This window comes from Malaclemys terrapin, chromosome 3 (genome assembly GCF_027887155.1).
Source record: "Malaclemys terrapin pileata isolate rMalTer1 chromosome 3, rMalTer1.hap1, whole genome shotgun sequence".
Lineage (NCBI taxonomy): Eukaryota > Metazoa > Chordata > Testudines > Emydidae > Malaclemys > Malaclemys terrapin.
This window is the reverse complement of record NC_071507.1, coordinates 95,143,661-95,164,137: the sequence shown is the minus strand read 5'-3', so window position 1 is coordinate 95,164,137 and position 20,477 is coordinate 95,143,661. Positions and strand designations below refer to the sequence as shown.

The following is a 20,477-nucleotide window of genomic DNA, read 5'->3' as shown; positions in this document are numbered from 1 at the left end:
GAAATGTAATGGACACCTACATCATTCTCCTGCATTTCAGTTGTATTATGAAGATCAGGATAGTGTTTCAGGAACTGTGCTACGTAGGTCATGATAGACTTTTCGTCTGGCTTGTCAACATCCACATCTGGAAAAGTGCAGAATATATAGTAAATTAATTCATAATTGAACAGCAAAAACGTTACATACCATTGAAAAACTTTCAAACAAAAATTAGCCCTCCTAGTCCAAAATTTGATGCAGTATAGTTTACGTAAAGTACCTTCTGGATCAAGAAGTCTTGGGATTCCTAGTTCTGTTTCTGCAATTGTGAAGGCCTCATTTAGGTTTTCCCTATTAGATCTTCCTTTCACTTTCTCCATGTCCACTAGCTCTGGACGAATAGCATGAATAACTGAATGAAAGGCAACACCACTCCTCCAACTTCGTCCAAAATCTTTGACTTCAATTCCAGCCTGCCTTAAAATTTAACAAAAAGAAAAAAAAGAGACAATATATCAGTCTAGTCATATGAAGACACAGGATACAAGGTTATGTTTTCTATCAGTGGCCAAGAGTGCATTTTCCAATATGCCTCAAGCTAAAATTTCTATTTCCAGTGAGCTGTTTGGTTACATTAAGCCCCATGTGTTATAAGCAAATGAACTACAACTCTGGTTTTTGTATGTGAGACACTACAAAGTATGTTGCTATATAAAATACTACTCACTATTCCCTCCCCCCTTACTGAATCCTTCCAGTCTTCCTTCACTATAAGTATACTTACCTCATTATCTGCATCTGGATTTTTAAAGTAAATGATTACAATAATATTTTTCTCTTTTAAAATAACATCCTAGGAAGTAATGTCATTGTGGTTCAGTCCAAAAAGGTAATGTGGAGTACTTTCTTACAGTTCTTGTTCCGTGCATGAGCGATAATGTCCTCTCACGGTATCCAATCTGCCTACACTACCACTGTGAAAGAGGGAACCCAAGGGCATGTCTACATTACACGCTGGATTGACGGGCAGTGATTGATCAAGTAGAGGTCGATTTATCGCGTTTAGTCTAGATGCAATAAATCAACCGCTGAGCGCTCTCTTGTCAACTCCGGTACTCGATCAGAGCGAGAAGGGTAGGCGGTGTCAAAGGGAGAGCGTCAGTCGTTGACTTACCACAGTGAAGACACTACAGTAAGTAGATCTAAATACATCGACTTCAGCTACGTTATTTGCGTAGCTGAAGTTGCGTAACTTAGATCAATCCCCTCCCCAGAGTAGACCAGGCCTAAGTGATTAGCACTATCCTAAAGAGAAAATAATCAGCAATGGGTAATACTTAAATTTTTCAAAGTAATTCTGAAAACTATGTTCATGTCCAGATACTGAGGTCCTTACCCTGCTTTTTATTCAGTCCTTATCCAGGCAAACTTCCAGTGAGGCCATCTTGCGGCCTTCAGGTGCTTGCCCTCTCTTTGGGTAGTGTGGAGTCGCAGGGGTAGCTTAGAGAGATTTGTTTTTCATGGAGGCAGTGTCTTTCTCTGAGGGCCTTATCCAAAGCCCACTGAAATCTTTGGAAAGACTCCCAATCCCTTCAGTGGGCTTTGGATCAGTTCCTGAGGGCTGTTCAGGGTACCCCATGCTTTCAAATGGCACAGCCTGCTCCTGCAGTGCAGCCATTCTACTCTGTGAGTTTGTATAGAGGGATGGGGACCATGATGCTCCTTCCTCTCCCCATGTTTGAGTCAATTTGGTTGCTGTATTCACCCATCACTAGAATTTTTCACTTGCCACCTGTCTAGATGGTGCTGCTATCGGCTTGCAGTAGTCTGTCTCTCACTGCAAACAATTTTGTAGGAAGAATACTATGCCAAAGTAGATTGCATTGAACTGTAAATTGCCTTATACTGACTGCACTGGTGTTATAGAGACCCGGGCATAGAGTTCTATGACATTATGATCAGATTTACTCTCTCTGGGGCTCCATTCTATTTCTCTGTGCTGGTTGTTCTCCCTCGATATTTTTGTGGATGTCTGTATGTTCAGATAATTATTTACTTTATTTGAACAATTAAATACAGTTTATTCTTTTATGGCTTTGGGGGGAAGGATCTGTCTTTTTATTTTTCTTATTGTGGAAGCAATCAGATCACTATTGTCTCTTTGATCTAATTTCCTTTTTTTTTTATGCCCTCTTTGGAATTGGCAAACAGGAGAATTGTACCAAATGAAGATAAATGTTTTGAAGCTAACAAGAGGGTGCCCTGTTAAACCTCTGAGCCAATTTAGTTTAATAGGAAATGAAAATTAATGCAATTTATATAATAATATGTAACTGTGTACCAATGCTTAAAGCATGATAGTCACGATTTTCAACAACTCGCACTCAAGTACAATTGTACTCACTCACTGAGACAGAAATGACAGAAAAGCACAGTGGGTAAAGAGTGCCCTTTCAATATGGGACAAACGTTGTATGAAAGGTTTTGGCAACAAGAGCCAACGCTGTGCCATTCTGACAACATCCAACTCCCCTTCCGGTTTTTCACTGTCTCAGGGATAATTCTGCTTCAAATACCATAAAATGGGATTGCTTTGCAAACGTAATCTAAATTATTATTCATTATTATTATTTGTATTATAGTAACACCTAGGAGCCACAGTCATAAGCCAGGAACACATTGTGCTAGGCATTGTAAAAACACAGAAAAAGAACTCCAGTCCTAAGTAAAAAGCTTACAATCTAAATTAATTTGTGAGTTTAACTTACTTTGCTGCTGTGTACTGCACCCACTTTAACAAAGCCTTCTTAGCGTTTCCTTGAACTTTGGTTACTACCTTCCGTTTTGTTGGTGGACTTGCAGCCTCAGAGCTGACAACACTGTCCACAGAAGACGTACTGCTAGACAATGACTGCAGCTGTGGAAGGTTGCTTGTCAGCTCTTCAATCTGTGTTTAGAATGATTAGTTTATTGTAATACTGATATTTATTTTAATCATAATGAACAGGACATTAACAGGATTAGACATGGGCTAAGATTAAAAAACATAAAAATAATGAGCAAGATTTAAAAAAAAATTCTAAAAGTCACTTCATAAATCCTTATTTAAGTGCCTAAATAAATGGCTCTCTTTTCAGACTTGCTGAGCATCCAGCAACTGTTGACTCTTACTGATGTCCTATTGCTTGAACAATGTGTAAATGTATCACTTTACATAGCATTACACTTTACATAGCATTGCATAGTAATTGCAAATTACTAGTTCATTGTACTGAGATACTGGCGCAAATTCACCACTAGCACAAAAAAAATACAATTCCATCAACTTAAATAGAGCTGCATCTCCTGATGCCATTGGTGAATTTGAATCAGAGTGAACACTGGAAAGGACCTTTCCAAATATGCTATGTTTAACCAACAATGGCCAAAAAAGAGGGCATTTGGTGGCAGCTGGGGAAGTTAACAAGGCCTCGGTCCTCTTGTCATGACCTCCTCAAAATAGTTAAAGTGACTCTGATGACCTCATTGTAGTAGTTTCATTTTCATCCCCAAACTAGTCCATTGTTATGGCTTGATTCTGAATGACTGGATGTCTCTAGTTAGGAGAAGTCTTGCAATGGAATAATACAGGGGTGTACATTAGCAAATACCGGTGAGGCAATTCGCAGAGCACTTATATGCCCCATGCCTGGCTCAAATGAAAACCATTAGTTCCACACTTTTAAGAGCATTACATTCACAACTTGGTTTTAATAGGAAATATATATATGGTTGGCACATATTTGCCTACTTGAAGAAACAAAGATTCAGAGAGTTTAGACTGCTCAGAGAACATCACAGAACAGCTCAGTACCTTAAAGAATCAGGCTCTCCTAGAGAGTATCAGGGATTGGCAACAGCTGCTACATGCCCATACACTGTACCAGCACTTCTCTGGTGCAAAGGTTGCTTTAGAGACAGCTTGGAATAACAGCTCTGCCAGGTGAGAAGTGCCCCACTCATCTCAGTAAGACATTAACTCAGTTGCCCAGTGATGATCATTTAAATGTCAACATGGTTAATTATTGCATTCCTCATGTCAGAAACGAGAGGGAGAATCTCAGATCTGCACAATTTACTGTTGTAATGTTGGTGCCACATATGCTTTGCATTTGGGAGATACCACCACTTTTTTCCCCTGGTCAAGAAGGAGCCAAGCCCAAGAAGCCTAGCAAAGCCCATGGGCCAACTGAAGCCATGCCAAGGGGAAGCCAAACTCAAGGAGCCCTGTGGAGCCAAAAAGGACACACAATCATCCCTTTGTGAGCAGTGTTTCATTTTGTGAGCTCCGAGGGGCAGAGTCTGAAAAGTAACACCATCTTTTTCCCCATTTTGACCCCTGGAGAGCATAAATGATTTCCACTCTACCACCCACAGTGTTGCAGGGTGCATTCGGCCTTTACGGTTCCCTACTGGAGGCCCCATGGTCCTATCATACCCTGCCCCAAGAAGCAGTGAGCTGAAAGGAAAAGAGCAGCTAATGTGGGTCCTTCAAGCTTGCCTAAAGAGGACTCTCTGGAGTAGTCATTTTGAAAGCTAGAGAGATGTGGCTCTCCAAGGGATAGAGGGGCTATCACAACCAATCAGGGCCCTCCTGGCCTAGACAAAAGGAGCTGCCCCTGGGACCAGAGATGCGAGGAAGGGGGCTTCTCTCTGGCCACAGAAACTTGAGGGATAAGAGAAGGTTACTCACCTTGTGCAGTAATTGAGGTTCCACTTTAGGTGTCTTGGCACCCTGTGCTTGTAATCAGAGATTTGTAGTAGCTGTGCCCCGGTTGGCCACGCACGCACAGCAGCTGTCTTGCGCTGCTCCGAATGGCCACTTAGCGTGCGCAGCCAACCATCCTTCTCTATGCCAAAGAGTCAGCATGAAACTACGAAGTAGAGGGGAGAAGAGAGGGTAATGGAGCACCCACAGGGACGACCATCTCGAAGAACCACAGTTTCTGTACAAGGCGAGTAACAGTCTCTTCTTCTTCTTCAAAGAGTGTCCCTGTGGATGCTCCACTTTAGGTGACTATGGAACAGTACCCCTCGATGGAAGGAGGGGCTTTGGAGTATCTTTGTCGATGGTGGATAGCACCGAGAGTCCAAACTGAGTGTTGGCAGAGGAGTGTTATTCCAGGGCATAGTGTTTGGTAAACGTGTGGGCCGAGGCTGCCCTGCAAATGTTTACGATGGGTACATTATTGAGAAACGCTACTGACATGGATAGCACTCTGGTGGAGTGCATACGAACCCCAGCTGGAGCTGGGGTGTTGCTCTGATGCTATCACAGGTGGATACAGCCAGAAATCCACTTAGTTAGTCTTTGTTTAGAGATGGCCTCACCCTTCCGTCGCTCTGTGACTGATAGAAAGAGACTTGACGATTTTCTAAATGTCTTTGTTCTAGGTAGAAGGCCAGAGCTCTATGGACGTCGCAAGTGTGAAAGGATGCCTCCCTAGTGTCGGCATGGGGTTTCAGAAAAAACACAGGTAAGTAAATGGGTTGGTTTAAATGAAATGAGGAGGCTACCTTAGGTATAAATTTGGGGTGGGCTTTTAGGATCAGTTTGTCTTTATGGAATGTGGTATATAGCAGGTGTGCCATTAGGGCCCCTAGTTTTCCTACTTTTCTTGCTGAAGTGATCGTGATAAGGAAGGAGACCTTCATCGATAAATGTAGCAATCAGCAAGTCGCGAGGGGGTCGAATGGTTTGCCAATGAGGGTGTATAGCATGAGGTTAAGATCCCACATAGGAGTAGGGTCTTTCAGAGATGGGTAGATGTTAGTCATGCCCTTTAGGAAACACTTACTTGTTGGGTGAACAAAGACGGTGGTTCCGTCTACCTTATCATGTAGTGAGGTGATTGCAGCTAGGTGCACCTTTGTGGAACGAAATGAGGAGACATGTGGTTAGCCTCACATCAGGTGCAGAATCGTATCCACTTCCGAGTGTATGTTTTCCATGTGCTCGGCCTGCGGCTATTCAAGAGAATGTCTTTAACTTCCTTGGAGTAGTCATTGTCCAGCCCCATTAGCCATGGAGTAACCAGGCCTTGAGGTGAAGAACCGCTAGGTTGGGGTGACTGACTCAGCTGTCATCCTGTGTCAAGAGGTGAGGAAGTAGTGGAAGAGTGAGAGGTGGTTTCACCACCATCTGCCTCAGGCATGGGAACCATGTTTGCCTGGGCCATGTGGGTGCAATAATTATGACCCTGGCCTTATCCTGTCTGATTTTGTGTAGCACCCAGTTCAAAAGAGGAATCAGGGGGAAGGCGTATATTAGTGACGCCTCCCATTTTGTAAGAAGGGCATCGCCCAGGGGGTGCGGACCGAGCCCCACTTGGGAGCAATACTGAGGGCATTTTGTATTGTGAGCCATTGCGAATAAGTCTGTAATAGGGAACCCCCACCAGTGGAATATGATCAGGAGAGTTGGGTAGTCTATCTCCCACTCATGGGTTTGTGAGAAATGGCTGCTCAGTTGGTCTGTCGTGGTGTTCTGAAGCCCTGGCAGGTAAGATGCGGAAATGTCTACATTGCTGGAGATGCACTATTGCCATAGGTGTAGTGCCTTGATGCACAGAGGATATAATCGATCTCCCCCAGTCGGTTTATATAAAACATGCAGGCTGTGTTGTCCGTGAGGACTTTGATGGTATTGTTGTGGATGAGTGGAAGGAAGTGCTCGCATGCTTTTCTGATTGCTCTGAGCTCTAGAATGTTTATATGTAAGTTGGCTTCCACGGGACCAGCATCCCTAGATAGTGTTGTTGTCCAGATGAGCTCCCCATCCCATGTGGGAGGCATCCGTGGTGATGGTTATGGTGGGAGCTTTTCATTGAAATGGGATCTCCGAGCAGACGTTTTGCAGTTGCAACCACCACTGGAGGGAATCCTTCACCTTGCGGGACATTGTGAGTCTTTTGTGGAAGGAATGCCTGTGTGGTATATAACAAGTGCAAAGCCAGGCCTGTAGGCATCCCATATGTAGTCTGACATGTTTGACTACATAAGTCGTAGCAGCCATATGTCCCAAGAGTTGTAGGCAGGTCCTGGCGGACGTTTGAGGACTATCTGTGACCGTAGTTATCAGCGTGGCTAGGTTGAGGAATCGCTGCTGGGAGGCAGTCGAGGTAGGCCCCTATAAACTCTAGTTGTTGGACAGGGACCAAGGTGGACTTTTGGACGTTTATTTGAAACCCTAGGTTGGAGAAGAGGGTTATTGTGGTTTGTGTAGCTTGGACTGCTGCCTGTTGTGTTGATACTCTTATGAAGCAGTCGTCCAAGTATGGGAAGATCATTACCCCTTACATGCGGAGGTGAGCTGCAGCAATGGCTAAGACTTTGGAGAATACCCTGGGGGCTGTCGATAATCTGAAGAGTAGCACTTTGTATTGGTAATGTTGATGTCCTAGTGTGAAGCACAGGAATCTTCTGTGCGCTGGATGAATGGTGACGTGAAAGTAGGCATCTTGTAGGTCGAGGGACAAGAGCCAATCTCTTTTCTCTAATGCCGCAATTATGGATACCAGGGTTACCATTCTGAAATGCTGAATCCTCACAAACTTTTTGAGTTTGTGTAAGTCCAGAATGGGTCTCCATCCACCGTTCTTTTTCTGAGTGAGAAAATAATGGGAATAAAACCCTCTTCCCCTGTGTTGAGGTGGTACTCGTTCCACGGCTCCCAGTTACAGGAGGTGGTTTATTTCCTGCTGTAACTGGAGCGTGTGAGAGGGTCCCTGAAGAGGGATGGGGAAGGTGGGTGGGTAGGAGGAGTAAAAGTAAATGGGATAAAGTAACCCTTCTGGATAATTTCCAGAACCCATTTGTCTGTAGTGATGTTGTTCCAGACTAGGTAGTGTGGTAGCACGCGGTCTCCAAATGGACTGGAGGTCATCTGATATTCCGGGATGGGAGAACATAGAAGTCTCGAGCCCTCGACCGATATTTCAAAACGATTGATATGATGCTGAAGCTTGAGACATGGCGGGTTGATCTTAGTTCTGCCTGCACCTCAATTATTTTTGTTTGCGGTATTGATCGTAATATCTCTGGGGTTGGGTGTACAGAGCAGGGCAGAATCTTTGAGTGTAGAATCTGCCCTGTTTCTTCTTGTTTGGGGGGATGTAAATACCTAAGGTCTTCAAGGTGGTTTTCAAGTCCTTTAAGGTATGTAGAGATGCATCAGTGATTTCCACAAATAGTTTTTGTCCCTCAAAGGGCAGGTCCTCATCTGTGGCTTGTACTTCCCTAAGGAATCCAGAGAGGTGGAGCCTTGATGCTTGCCGCATGACCGCAGGCGAGGCGATATAACAAGCTGCCATGTCAGCGGAATCAAGGGAGGCCTGTAGGGCTGTTTTGGCAATTAAGGAGCCCTCCACAATGTTAGCTTTGTATTGTTTTTTTTTTATTCCTCCAACATTTGTTCATAAAAGATGTAATTTTATTAAACAAGTTGTAAGTGTATTTCACCAACAGAGCAGAGTAGTTTGCTATGCGAAATTGCAGTGAGGCCGAGGAATAGGCTTTGTGTCTAGAGAGGTCAAGCCTTTTCCAGTCTTTGTCATATGGGGTAGTTTTTGGCTAGTGCTGTTTTCCCATTGGTTTACTGCCTCTACAACCAGTGAATTTGGAGCCGGGTGAGTAAATAAGAACTCAGCCCCTTTCGCTGGTACATAATATTTTCTGTCCGAGCATTTACAGGAGGGTGGGACAGTGGCAGGTGTCTGCCATATTATCTTTGTAGGATCCATTATAACAGCATTGATGGGCAGAGCTATCTTTGCTGATGGGGATGCCTGCAGGATGTCAGTAAGTTTGTGCTGGGTCTTTGGCAGCTCTGCTAGAGAGATGTCCAGGGATTCTGCAACTCTTTTGAATAAGTCCTGGAGGGACTTGAAGTCATCTCCTGTGGTGGGAGGCGGTGGCATAATTGTTTCATCTGGAGACAAGGATGAAAAATGGGTGGGTGGCAGTGTGCCACCTTCAGGAGCCTCTTCCGGCTCCCTCTTCCTCCTGGGCCTCTGATGGTGGTGGGTTCGTGGGTGAAGGGAACCAGGTGCCCTTGATGCTGGTAGGTTGGGGGGGTTTAAGATTCTGGGCTCTGTAGATTGCCCATGAGTCCCAGTATGGCCAATTGGGTGGCATAACAACAGGCAGTGGCATCCGTGGTTGTGCCTGCTAGCTTTGCCCTTGCATAGGTGGTTGTTGGTGAGAGGGTCCCGGTTTCGGGGAGGAATGACAAGGGGGTATAAAGACCTGATTCATCCTCTTCATCCTCATCACTAGATAGTGGAGGTACAAATCCACTAGGAGTGCTTATTCGGCTCAGTGCTGGTCTGACTGGGGTACCATCGGTGCTGAACGAGGGAGTATGGAGGTGACTAGGAGATCTGTGTGCCTGCTGAATTGGCACAGTACCGGGAAGCTCAGTGCCGGGGATGGGAGTACACTCTAACTTGCTGTTGATGTCAGAACTGTCAGTACCGCAGACTTGCTATGCTGCGTGGGTACCGAGGGTGACCTCACTGCAGTACTTGGTGCCGAGGATTTCCTTGGCTCTGCCGGTGCCAAGGTAGATATTTTATTCTTATGGCACGTACCTGAGAGAGAGCTTACCTGTGCTGGGTCTTTAGCGCCGCGGGATGTCTCCCTACCGAACATTCCCGGTGCCTCCCGGTCCAACGGTTTCGGTGCTGTAGATACTGGGGCAGATTTTCCACCCAGAGATCACTTTCTTTTGGGCGAATCTCTCTGTGGGGATGTATGGGTCCGCTTTTTTGCATCCTTTTGGAAGCAGGCTCCTTGGTAACAGGCTTAGAGGTAGAACCCCTGTCAGAGGCTGCCGATGGTGATCATTGGCCTGGAGGCATTTTGGTCTCAGTGTCGGAGGCTGGTCTGAGGGATTTTTCCATCCTTAACAGTTTAAATTGGAGATCCCTCACCTTTCATGTCCTAGCAGTTGACTTTTTACAATGCGGACACTTCTGGGCAATATGAGTCTCTCCGAAGCAGCGGACACACTGAGCAGCATTTGAAACCAGGAGAGCCAGGCATGCCTGAGAGAAGGAGATGAGTCCCGCACTTAGCCGTTGTTATTCAAAGTGGGGCCTGCTGGAGGCAGGGTGAGTGAAAGAAAGAAACTATAAAGAAAATGAAAGGAAAGGGTAGCTATTTACGATTTGAGAGAGGCGCTGCTGGCGGTCCAACTCAAGCCAAAAGCAATAGAAAAGGAACTGAGGAATGGTTGGCTGCGCACACTAAGTGGCCGCTCGGACAACCGGGGCACTGCTACTACAAATCTCCGATTGCAAGTGCAGGGCACCTTGACACCTAAAGTGGAGCACCCACAGGGACACTCCTTGAAAAAGAACCAAAGTTTGTTTCTGGCTGCATTTGCTTTATTTGGGTTTGCAGGGAGAGGAAGGGTCTAAGAACCTTACCCTGAGATAAGCTAACATGGACCAGGTAGGGAGAGGGCCAAGGAAGAAGCAGCAATGAACTGAAATCAAGCCGTACGTGGCTGCTGTATACAGGATTACTGGATTGTAACTCAGAGTAGTGGGTGGGCCCAGGCTCCCCCACTGGCCATAGTAGCATCAACCACAAGAAGGGGGCAGGACTTATTTGAGAGCCTGAACACAGGGCTGGATTTAAAGAGGCCAGGGACTTAATAGAACTGTTCATTTAGTAGCTCTTGACTATTGCGGTAGGGATTCATTTGGACTTTGTGACTCAGTCAAAGGGCCAAGCCACAGAAGATCCCAAAAAGTCAGCCAGCAACCTACCGGGGGGTGGCAGGAGCAGGAAAAGGCATGCAGTACCACACCCAGCTACAAGAAAGTGCTCAGAAGGTGAGTGTCTCATTACACACAGGATCAAATTTTATCCTTGAAAGTATCTGCAGCTCCCAGTGAAATAAGTAGGTGCCACACATGTATATGTGAGGCCAGGCTTCAGCCATTAAATAGTAAACTATGTTTACATATTAAATGTGCTGGACTTGAAAACGTGGTACATTCGCTAGCAGGCTCTCTGTTAGTATAAATAAGGCTTACAGTGATTGATGGTGCTTGTTTACAACTAGTCTTTTTTTCTTTACTTGGTTTTATATATATATATATATATAGTTTGCTTTCTTCAGGAAAAGAAGTGGGAGTGTATGCCAATAATAACTTGACATCATCTTAAAGGTACATTCCTGAGCCTCAATCCTGTAAAAACTTACACACACGTTTAACTTTATACATAATGAACAGTCCCATCCTCATACATACATTGGGCCAAATCCTCAGGTGGTGTAAACTGGAATAGCTTTATTGAAGTCACTGGAGCTACACCAACTTATGTCAGGTGAGGATCTGGCCCATTACTTCAAAAAATAATAGTCAAATGTAGAAAATACAATACCTGGAAATATAAAATTATGGTCCACATCAAGCCAAGTACAATAGAAGGCCTACCATCAGCAATATCAGTTGAATTGATGTTGACTAGCTTAATCTGTTTAGAAAAGAAAATACACATTATCATATACAGGAGAGAGTGACAGTTATTACATGGATTCTGAATGGTGTGTAACAAATTTATGCAAAAATAGTTAGTTTTTTTATTCAAAAATTCAGTGCAGTGACCAGAACTTCAGTTAATATATTGCACAACTACAGTAATGACTTAAAATGAAGCAAGATAACAAACGGAAGTATAACAAAATTAATATATTTTTCAGTTTGTGATTAAACATGATTTATCATAAAATCATAGACATTACATGTAAAAACTAATCTAAACTACTACCTTGGCCAATACAGGATTGTTCCATTAATATATTCAACTTCAAATGGAAAAAATATACCACTTAATTTATACTTTTTGTACTTATGCAAGTTTGTTATAGAGTTAAAAATTCCAGAAAATCTTTGTACCAACCGGTGATCCTCTGTACATGGACTAGCATGAAAAGCAAAGAGGAAACAGTGATATATAAAATCAGCTTAATGTGATAAATTAATTCATTTTACTGGTAATTAAATTCTGGATTGTAAAGAAAGCACTGCTATAACAAGTCTAATCAGCAATGCAATGCATAGAATCCACAGTATTCCATTCTTGTACTCACTTGCTGTTATCTCAAATTACTCATTTAGCTATGAACAAACTGTTCTTGCCATATTTTGTATGAAGATGATCAGGGAAAGAGAGAAGAAGGGAACAGGAAATAAATGGGGAGCAAGAAAAGAATAAACAGACGTTGAAAAGAAAAGATGAGATACGTGTCTAGTAGAGATCCTTTCATCCAAGCATTGTAAAGGACTTTAACAACATTAAGATTAACTACATCCCTAGTGAAGTCTGCATTATTATGTATCTTTTAAACATAAGTAAATAGATGCACAGAGAAGAATGAATGACTTTCCAAAGTCATGCAGTAAATTAATCACAAAGACAAGAACAGAATCCAGGATCAGAATCCGATTCAGGGCTGGTCTACACTACCATGGTAAATTGACCCAAGTTATGCTACTTCAGTTATGCGAATAACATAACTGAAGTCGACGTAGCTTAAGGCGATATACCACGGTGTCTACATCGATGGGTGATGCTCTCCCATCGACTTCCCTTACTCTTCTCAGGGAGGTGCAGTACACAAATCGATGGGAGAGAGTTCTCCCATAGACTTAACAGGTCTTCATCAGACCTGCTAAATTGACATCCGTTGCATCGATTGCAGCAGTGCTGATCTACTGGTAAGTGCAGACATGGCCTCAGGATCCTACACTAACCAGTAGACATATGCTCACCAAAATAACGCCAAAAGACAAAACTCAGTAAAGAAGAGGCTGAATATACAATAGACTGTAGAATCAAAGAAAATGTAACAGCAAAACAGAAATCCATGAAACAGAATAAGAGAGAATATCCACAGAATTAGCATTTAAAAGCAAAGATAAATACATAGTGGGTCTGATTCTTCTGTCAGTGACGGTGATGTAAATCATGAATAACTTTTCTGAATTTCATGCACTCCCAAAATATATGAATGAATTAATTAATTAATTTTATGTCAATGTTCTGTATCCTCGGGCAGACAGCTCCTCCTTTTTTCTGTAAAAAGCATTAGTACTGCCAGTAACCACCAATAATTTTTAAAACACTCCTTGGGTGCTTCCAGTCACTGTGTTATCTCTGACCATGGACTCCCAAGGTGTTCATGTTAAGCAGGTATGTTTGTGAGAGGAAGATGGGGATGATGGTGGGGGTCGGTGGAAGAACCTTCAAATGTTGGTTGGCACTAATAGGATAGGAAACTAATTTCATGTGACCTTTAACCATATGGAGAAAGGAAATGTCCTTTGATCCAGCAACAGAGGCGCCACAGAAGCTTCAATAACAGGGGTGGGCAAACTACGGCCCACGGGCCAAATACGGCCCACCAGCCATTTTAAGCTGGCCCTCTAGCTCCCGTTGGAGAGTAGAGTCTGGGGCTTGCCCCGCTCCAGTGCTCCAACCAGGAAGTAGGGTCGGGGATCGCTCCACGTGGCTCCCAGTAGCAGCCACACGACCCCGCTCTGGCGCTGCAGCCAGGAAGCAGGGTCGGGGGCCACTCCACGTGGCTCCCAGTTAGCAGCCACATGGCCCCGCTCTGGCACTCCAGTCAGGGAGCAGGGTCGGGGGCCGCTCCATGCGGCTCCTAGAAGCTGTGACATGGCCCCCCTCTGGCTCATACATGCTCCAATGGCCCCCGCCGGTGCTCCAATGTGAGCTGCAGGGGCAGTGCCAGCGGACGTGGCAGCATGCAGAGCTGCCTGGCCACGCCTCTGTGTAGGAGCCAGAAAAGGGACATGCCGCTGCTTCTGGGTGCCGCTTGAGGTAAGCACTGCCTGGAGCCTGCACCCCTGAGCCTCTCTCCCCCGCCCACATCCCGCTGCCCCAGCCCTGATCCCCCTCTCCCCCTCCAAACCTCTCGATCCCAGCATAGAGCACCCTCCTGCATGCCAAACCCCTCATCCCCAACCCCATCCCAGAGCCCACACCCCAACTGGAGCCTGCACCGCTTCCCGCACCCCAACCCCAATTTTGTTAGCATTCATGGCCCGCCATACAATTTCTATTCCTAGATGTGGCCCTCGGGCCAAAAAGTTTGCCCACCCTTGTGCTATAACATTTAAAGCAAAGGATCACGGTTTGTTTGGCAAAACTTTCATGTAGGGTTGTACAGCTAACTCCCTCCCCTCTTAAAATCCCACAGAAACCCTAGAAAGAGCCCTAGAGGAGAATTCCCCACAGGATATTTTGACAATCCACTCCACAAAAAACTGGTATAAGTCTCCTGGGGAAACTAGGATTCTGTATTTCTTCTACTGGTTAACTGTATATAGCCTCGCTCAAAAAATATATATTTGGGGGCTCATCCCACAAAACTGCCTCAAGCCCCAATAAATCTTCATTTCCTCTAGAGAGCGAAGCTTCCCTAACAGATCCCACAGATAAAAAGATTGACAGGGCTCTCAAAAAAGCTTTTGATTAGGCAACTGCTCATATGAACATATCCTTTCAAGTTCTGTATTTTCTTTGGCTTGTACCCTATTAAAGTTGATCGAGGAATTAGAAAGGAAATCTTCCAGGTCCAGGGCAAAACCCAGTTTTGTCCAGAAAGATATTAGGTTAGTGCCAATTAGTTTTCAGATTTTTGCACAATGCAGTACATGACTCACTCAATTCTACCTCCAAATATATGAAAATGGCAAGCAATGCTGTAGCTCAAAGGGAACTTTGGGTGAATCCCTAGTCCCAGCCTTACCACAGAAATATAATATATTAGCTGCATTTTTAAAGATGTCCCTGTAGTATTTGTAGAATCACTGGATAAATTCATAAAACTTATCTGACAAAAGCTTCGCTACCCCAACCGAGACCAAAGACAACATTCAACAACAGAGCATAAGATGGATCCCAGGGCTCCTTCAATAGATAGTCCAGCTTTCCTTCTGTACAGAAGGAGCGTTTTTTGATGAAATAGTGGAAATCACATGAGATTGCTTTAGGTTATATAATGTGTCCTCTACTAAAGATTACGCAGGCCTTTCTGAGAGAAGGAAAATAGGTATGTCTTTCTTTTTGCACCCCGGGTTCTCTCTTTCCCTGGTTCTAGTCATTTTTTTGGTGGCACCAGTCTGAGTAGGCAAGGCAGCCCTCACTGCATTTGAGCACAAAGTTCTCAGGGTGAACGCCTGCTATAGCTCAAAAAGAAGAACAGGAGTACTTGTGGCACCTTAGAGACTAACAAATTTATTAGAGCATAAGCTTTTGTGGACTACAGCCCACTTCTTCGGATGCATCCGAAGAAGTGGGCTGTAGTCCACGAAAGCTTATGCTCTAATAAATTTGTTAGTCTCTAAGGTGCCACAAGTACTCCTGTTCTTCTTTTTGCGGATACAGACTAACACGGCTGTTACTCTGAAACCTGCTATAGCTCAGTTTGTATTAACAAACTTCACTAGGTCAGCTGAAGCAAAATTTTGTTTTGGGAATATTTTTGTCTTTTCTTGAAATCTACCTTTCCCACTCACGACTGAGCCAAAAAAACCCAACAACCTGAGCTGGATTTATTTCTACAGGGAGCTGCTATGACTGTCTCTTGTGTGGCAGAAAAGTAATTAGGTCAGAGATATCATAGTGTGAGATGGAAGCAAAATGTGCCAAAAATCACTGATGGCAACTGAGGGCGGCTGGTTCATAGGTTTAATCTCTCTTATCACTATGCTATCAAATGCAATCTGGTGTTGCAGAAATTTTAAAAAAAGCCAAATGTAAAAAGGAACTAAAGACATCTAAGCTAATAAAAAAGATAAACGTCAGTCAATAGAGTAAAGCTAGCAGGAGGAGGAGACCCAGGAATACATGCAGAAGTAGGATTACTTTATTTGGCATTCATACCAAGAACATTCTGAATTTTATTTAGTGTGTTTTGTTTCATTTCTGGTACTAAAACGGCAACAGTTCGGTTTCTCCAGAATCAGGCAGGATCTTGGCCTGAATGCCAGTAAGGGAAATAATGACCAGAATGTTTTCAAGTTCTCACATCTATTCTTTTGGGGAATTTATTTTTGCAAATATCATTTAATTAAGTTTGGGGATGTGTTCTAATTGCAGATGAGCTGCTTACCCCAAATGTATCAACAGGTAGGGCAGCTTTTTATCTGTATTAATAAGGGGTTCTAAGAAAATTAACTGAAGAACACATAATAATTGAGGAGTCCATTAATAGTTGCTCAATGTCCAAAAAAGAAAAGTTGCACTATAAATATCATACCTTGGAAGTTGATATTGGGATTTCATTGTGTCATACCTTTATAGCATACCTATGTACAGCACATAGATACTTAGGATTCTGTGTAGCCCAGACTCTTCAAGATTACAGCAATTAGGTAAGATAGAATATGGACTTCAGGAAAGAACAACAGGGGGAAACAAAATGGTGCTGACAGAATGTTAATTAAACTTACCCGCCTTCCTTCTAGAAACTTAAGGGCAGAGCCAATATTAGCCACCCAATGGATTCTCTTCAGATGACGTCCCTGCTCGCAGGGCTTAAAGAAAGAATAGTGCAAATTACAATCAGATTTATACCAACGTTCTTACAAAGTGACGGCCATGTCACTATAAAAGCACATGTACATGTGCAGTGACCTGATTGATATGTGAAAATATTATTGAATGCACTCAAATTAGGATTTTTGTATATGCAAATAGATATACAGCAAATATAATAATAGATACAAATATTGAAGGCGAATTTTACAGCTTTGCTTAAATTTTAAATCTATGTATTGCAATCCAAAAGTATAATCAAGTTCTATTTAGTTAACAACCTCACAACACAAGCTAGTCAAAAACAATATTCACTAATTTCTCTATTCTTTACTACATTTTTTTCTGAACATATAAATGCAGAAGATTCACTGAAGATTAAATGACAAATCACAATTCCTATAATACTAATAACTATTTTTCTTCCCAATAACGCTTATGTATTTAAGCAGGTTTTGTTCTTTGGACACATAAGTAAGGGAAGTGAACATGCCATCTCCAAAGTATTGTTTACAAAGGGAATGATAATATTGGTTATTACTTCAAAAATTCAATTTGAAGTAGATGTTTTCACTTTTTCCACGGGATTTTCTCCAACGGGGAGACATACAAGTCTTTGAATGTTATCAAGACACAAACTTTTAAAATTTGAAAGTGAACATTAAAATTTACATCTAATCATCCTGTGATACATTATTCCATCAAGAAAGATAGAGAATGGTTGTATCATTCTCAAGAAATCTCTTCAGTAAATTTTAAAATCAAAGTGTAGTCTAGACAAGTTTTAAGATCATGTACATTTCATATCTGAAAAATGGATCTCTGAGACCCAGACCCATAGGTTTCCCCATCTTGAACAACTCATTCTACAGAATGCACCTAATAGGCAATCCACATTTTGGTATCACTAGATCATTAACTATTTCCATTTTCATTCCTATTCAGAAAATCATAAACAACTTTAACAAAGGTCTGCTATGGATCCTAAAATTCCCCCTGCAATTTCAGTGGGTTCTAATAATCTTCACTTCTTGTCTTAATCTGTAGAGTACTGTTGCTGTGCACTGTAAAACACCAACTATGTTCCACCCCAGGAGTGTCTGTATTTCCATAGATGGTAATCCTAACTAATACTTATATATACATTATAAAACACTCTGGGATCATACTGGATGAAAAGTCCTTTTCAACCTGTAAATTATCTATTATTCTTTTGCCTATCCTTTCAGTAAACCTGATACAGTGGCTTTTTAAAAGTCTAGTCATTTTTCTGGGTCTACGTTGCCTCTTTTCTTTCAATAGTATATTTATGTTGGCTTTGATATAATTAATTTCAATGTCACTATTGACTAAGGTAAAGTTCCTTTCTTGGATCATGAATAACGTTTTACCACAAGGGGGAGACTTCCCTTCTCGGAAAAGCATAGACCAGAGTAAAAAAACTAGTGCAGTTCAACACAGCAGAAATCCTAGTAACCCTTCAGAACACATAACTCAAATTAAGCAATCCACATTCAAGCGAAGTATCCTTAAGCATGCTTACTGTCAGACTGGCAAGTAGTTTAGACCAACAATCAGAATGACTTTAAAGCTGTTATAATCTAGTGTAGGTTGCCATCTGGAATCAAAATGCCTCCCTATATTTTATGGAAGCAAATGATAGCTAGATACGACTAAAGAATAACGGCTGAAGTGTGGCATTTAGATACTGACTTGAGTAGGGGGCAGAGTGAAATGCCTGAGCCCTAGAGTGAGTTCAGGGAAGGATTCTATCTCTACCCTTTAGGAGCTTGCAATCTGATCCCTGGGCTGGTTGGGAAGGGGCTGGCACTCCTAAGGGATAACCCTACTCACCTCTGCGGCCCCGCATAGGGCCAAGTTGGCCCCAGAATTAAAGACTGATTCTCAGTTACCCCAAAGCCTCTTCACTCAACTCTAGAAGTGCAGAGGGGCCTTCAAATGGTGTAAATGGGGGCCCTTTTCGCTAGAAGAGCAGGACAAAGGGGCCTTAGTGTAAATGAGAATCGGACCCTAGATCAGTGGTTCTCACAATTTTTTTTGGTGGGTCTTGCTGGTGGCTGCTCTGACAATTTTTCCTAAAATACTTAATTAACTTTAGGAAAAACAAATAAGTGTGTCTATATACATGTCCAAATCATTGTAATTTTTATATGTAGTGTTTTGTTTGCGGACTCAGCAATAAAAATAATGTACAGTTGTCTCTGTACTTTACTGGACCTAAACAGAATAGAAACACAAATAAGGTACTTTGCATGTTCTTGTTTTTTATTGTTGTTGTTTCTTTTGCTTTTTTGGTTGCCCTTTTTTTTTAAAAAAAAAAAGACTTGCTAGCTAGTAAGTCTGCTAGCTAACTGGGAGGCCCTCAAAAGTGATATTAACAAACATACCAATATCACTTTTCACAGCAGACTTACTCAGCCCCAGCAAGCCAGGAGACAAATTAAGCCCTGGATGAGGAGGTGGGTAGGAAGGCAGCAGAGGCTAGGGGCAATGAGGAGGCTGGATGGCAGGCTAGGGAGATAGTGGGGGCCAGGGACAATGTGTGTGGGGCCGGCACCTGAAGCTAGAGTCCACTGCCAGGTGCCTAGAGCCCACCGACCCGCAGCTGGGGGAATGGAGCCCACCGACCCAGTGCTGAAGCCAGAAGCCCAAGTCCTACTGCCACCAGGAAAGAGGAGAATTCACACTAGCTGCCTGCTCCTCTGGTGTTTCTGGCTCTACAGGGGAGAAGGGCCCAACCGCTGCTGGCGGCCCCAGAGGAGGAGCTACTGCTTTGCCCGTCCCGTCCCCTTCCAATCACCGCCCAACCCCGGGTGGCCGGTGGCCACATTTGAGAAACGCTGCTCTAGATAATATTAACTATTCACCACTCTCATAAAGAAATGAATAAACTAAACAAGTAAGATAGCCACTATTTCTGTGAAATGTACAGAAAATGCTGTGTGTTCTTATTTTCCCTCTACTGGCTCTAATGATTTGTGATTGTTGTCAACTTCAGATGCTGATGATGCTGGTACACAAACAAAACAAAAGTGTCATTTTAATGTTAAGCTCCAGTGAAACACGTACCCACTGATAGCTAAGATGCACATAAATAATCAACATTTGCTGATTGGAAAAAGACAAAACAAAAAGCAACAGACACTGTGTGCATATTTTCAGCATATCACAAACAGGGAGTAAAACAAAAAATGTCAGTCTATAATAAAGTATTCCCTATACCTTAACCCGGCAGACCACACAGCTAATAAGCTTGTTTTATGCTGTAACACACAAGCACCTGTTGTCTTTCATGTATTACAATGTAAAACAAAAAACCCAGAAAACTGTTTAATTATAATAATCAACTTAGAAGTTCAGAGAGCCATCTTATCTCAATTCAAATGGAAACAAATCCTTACCAGTTTCTGACCAGAAAGAACCTCCAAAAGAGCAAGTAGCATAATCCCATCTTTGATATCTTCAAACAGATCATTGACCACCAAGGGGGGATTGCGCTGAAAGGTGAAAAGAAATCAGATATCATAACTACCAACACTACTACTTTGTTAAAATAGAAAGGGACAGAAAATTAATCTGGTCTTTGTCAGCAATGGTTTAATGGGCCAGTTATCATTTGGCAATGCTGGCTCTGGAATGTAATACAAGATGCATTAATATCATAATGGAAGGACCTGAAATAAATCTACTGCCCCGCACAGGGAAGGCATGGAATGTTGAACATATAGGGCCAGACCCCAGCTGATGTAAATCAGCATAGCTCCATTGACTAGCCGTAAGATCCAGGTAAAAATGACAAGAGGGACGGAGAATGAAAGGGAGCTATATTCTGCATTAGTGAGATATGCAGCTGCCAA

The 20,477-nt window shown here is 42.9% G+C and overlaps 1 protein-coding gene across 1 annotated transcript in view; it reads right to left on the bottom strand.

Annotated features, from left to right (window-relative positions):
• The window catches only part of LOC128833815 (nesprin-1-like), an 87,096-nt gene extending 66,996 nt beyond the window's left edge, over positions 1–20,100 (bottom strand). Inside the window, exons 1-6 of the mRNA XM_054021968.1 lie at positions 20,022–20,100; positions 16,515–16,598; positions 11,419–11,511; positions 2,751–2,929; positions 263–459; positions 21–127 (exon numbers count right to left, since the gene is read on the bottom strand). Of these exons, the coding sequence (XP_053877943.1) occupies positions 21–127; positions 263–459; positions 2,751–2,929; positions 11,419–11,511; positions 16,515–16,598; positions 20,022–20,063 (702 nt within the window). The 5' untranslated portion in view covers positions 20,064–20,100. The remainder of the gene's footprint in view (positions 1–20; positions 128–262; positions 460–2,750; positions 2,930–11,418; positions 11,512–16,514; positions 16,599–20,021) is intronic.
• Positions 20,101–20,477: the final 377 nt, after the last annotated feature.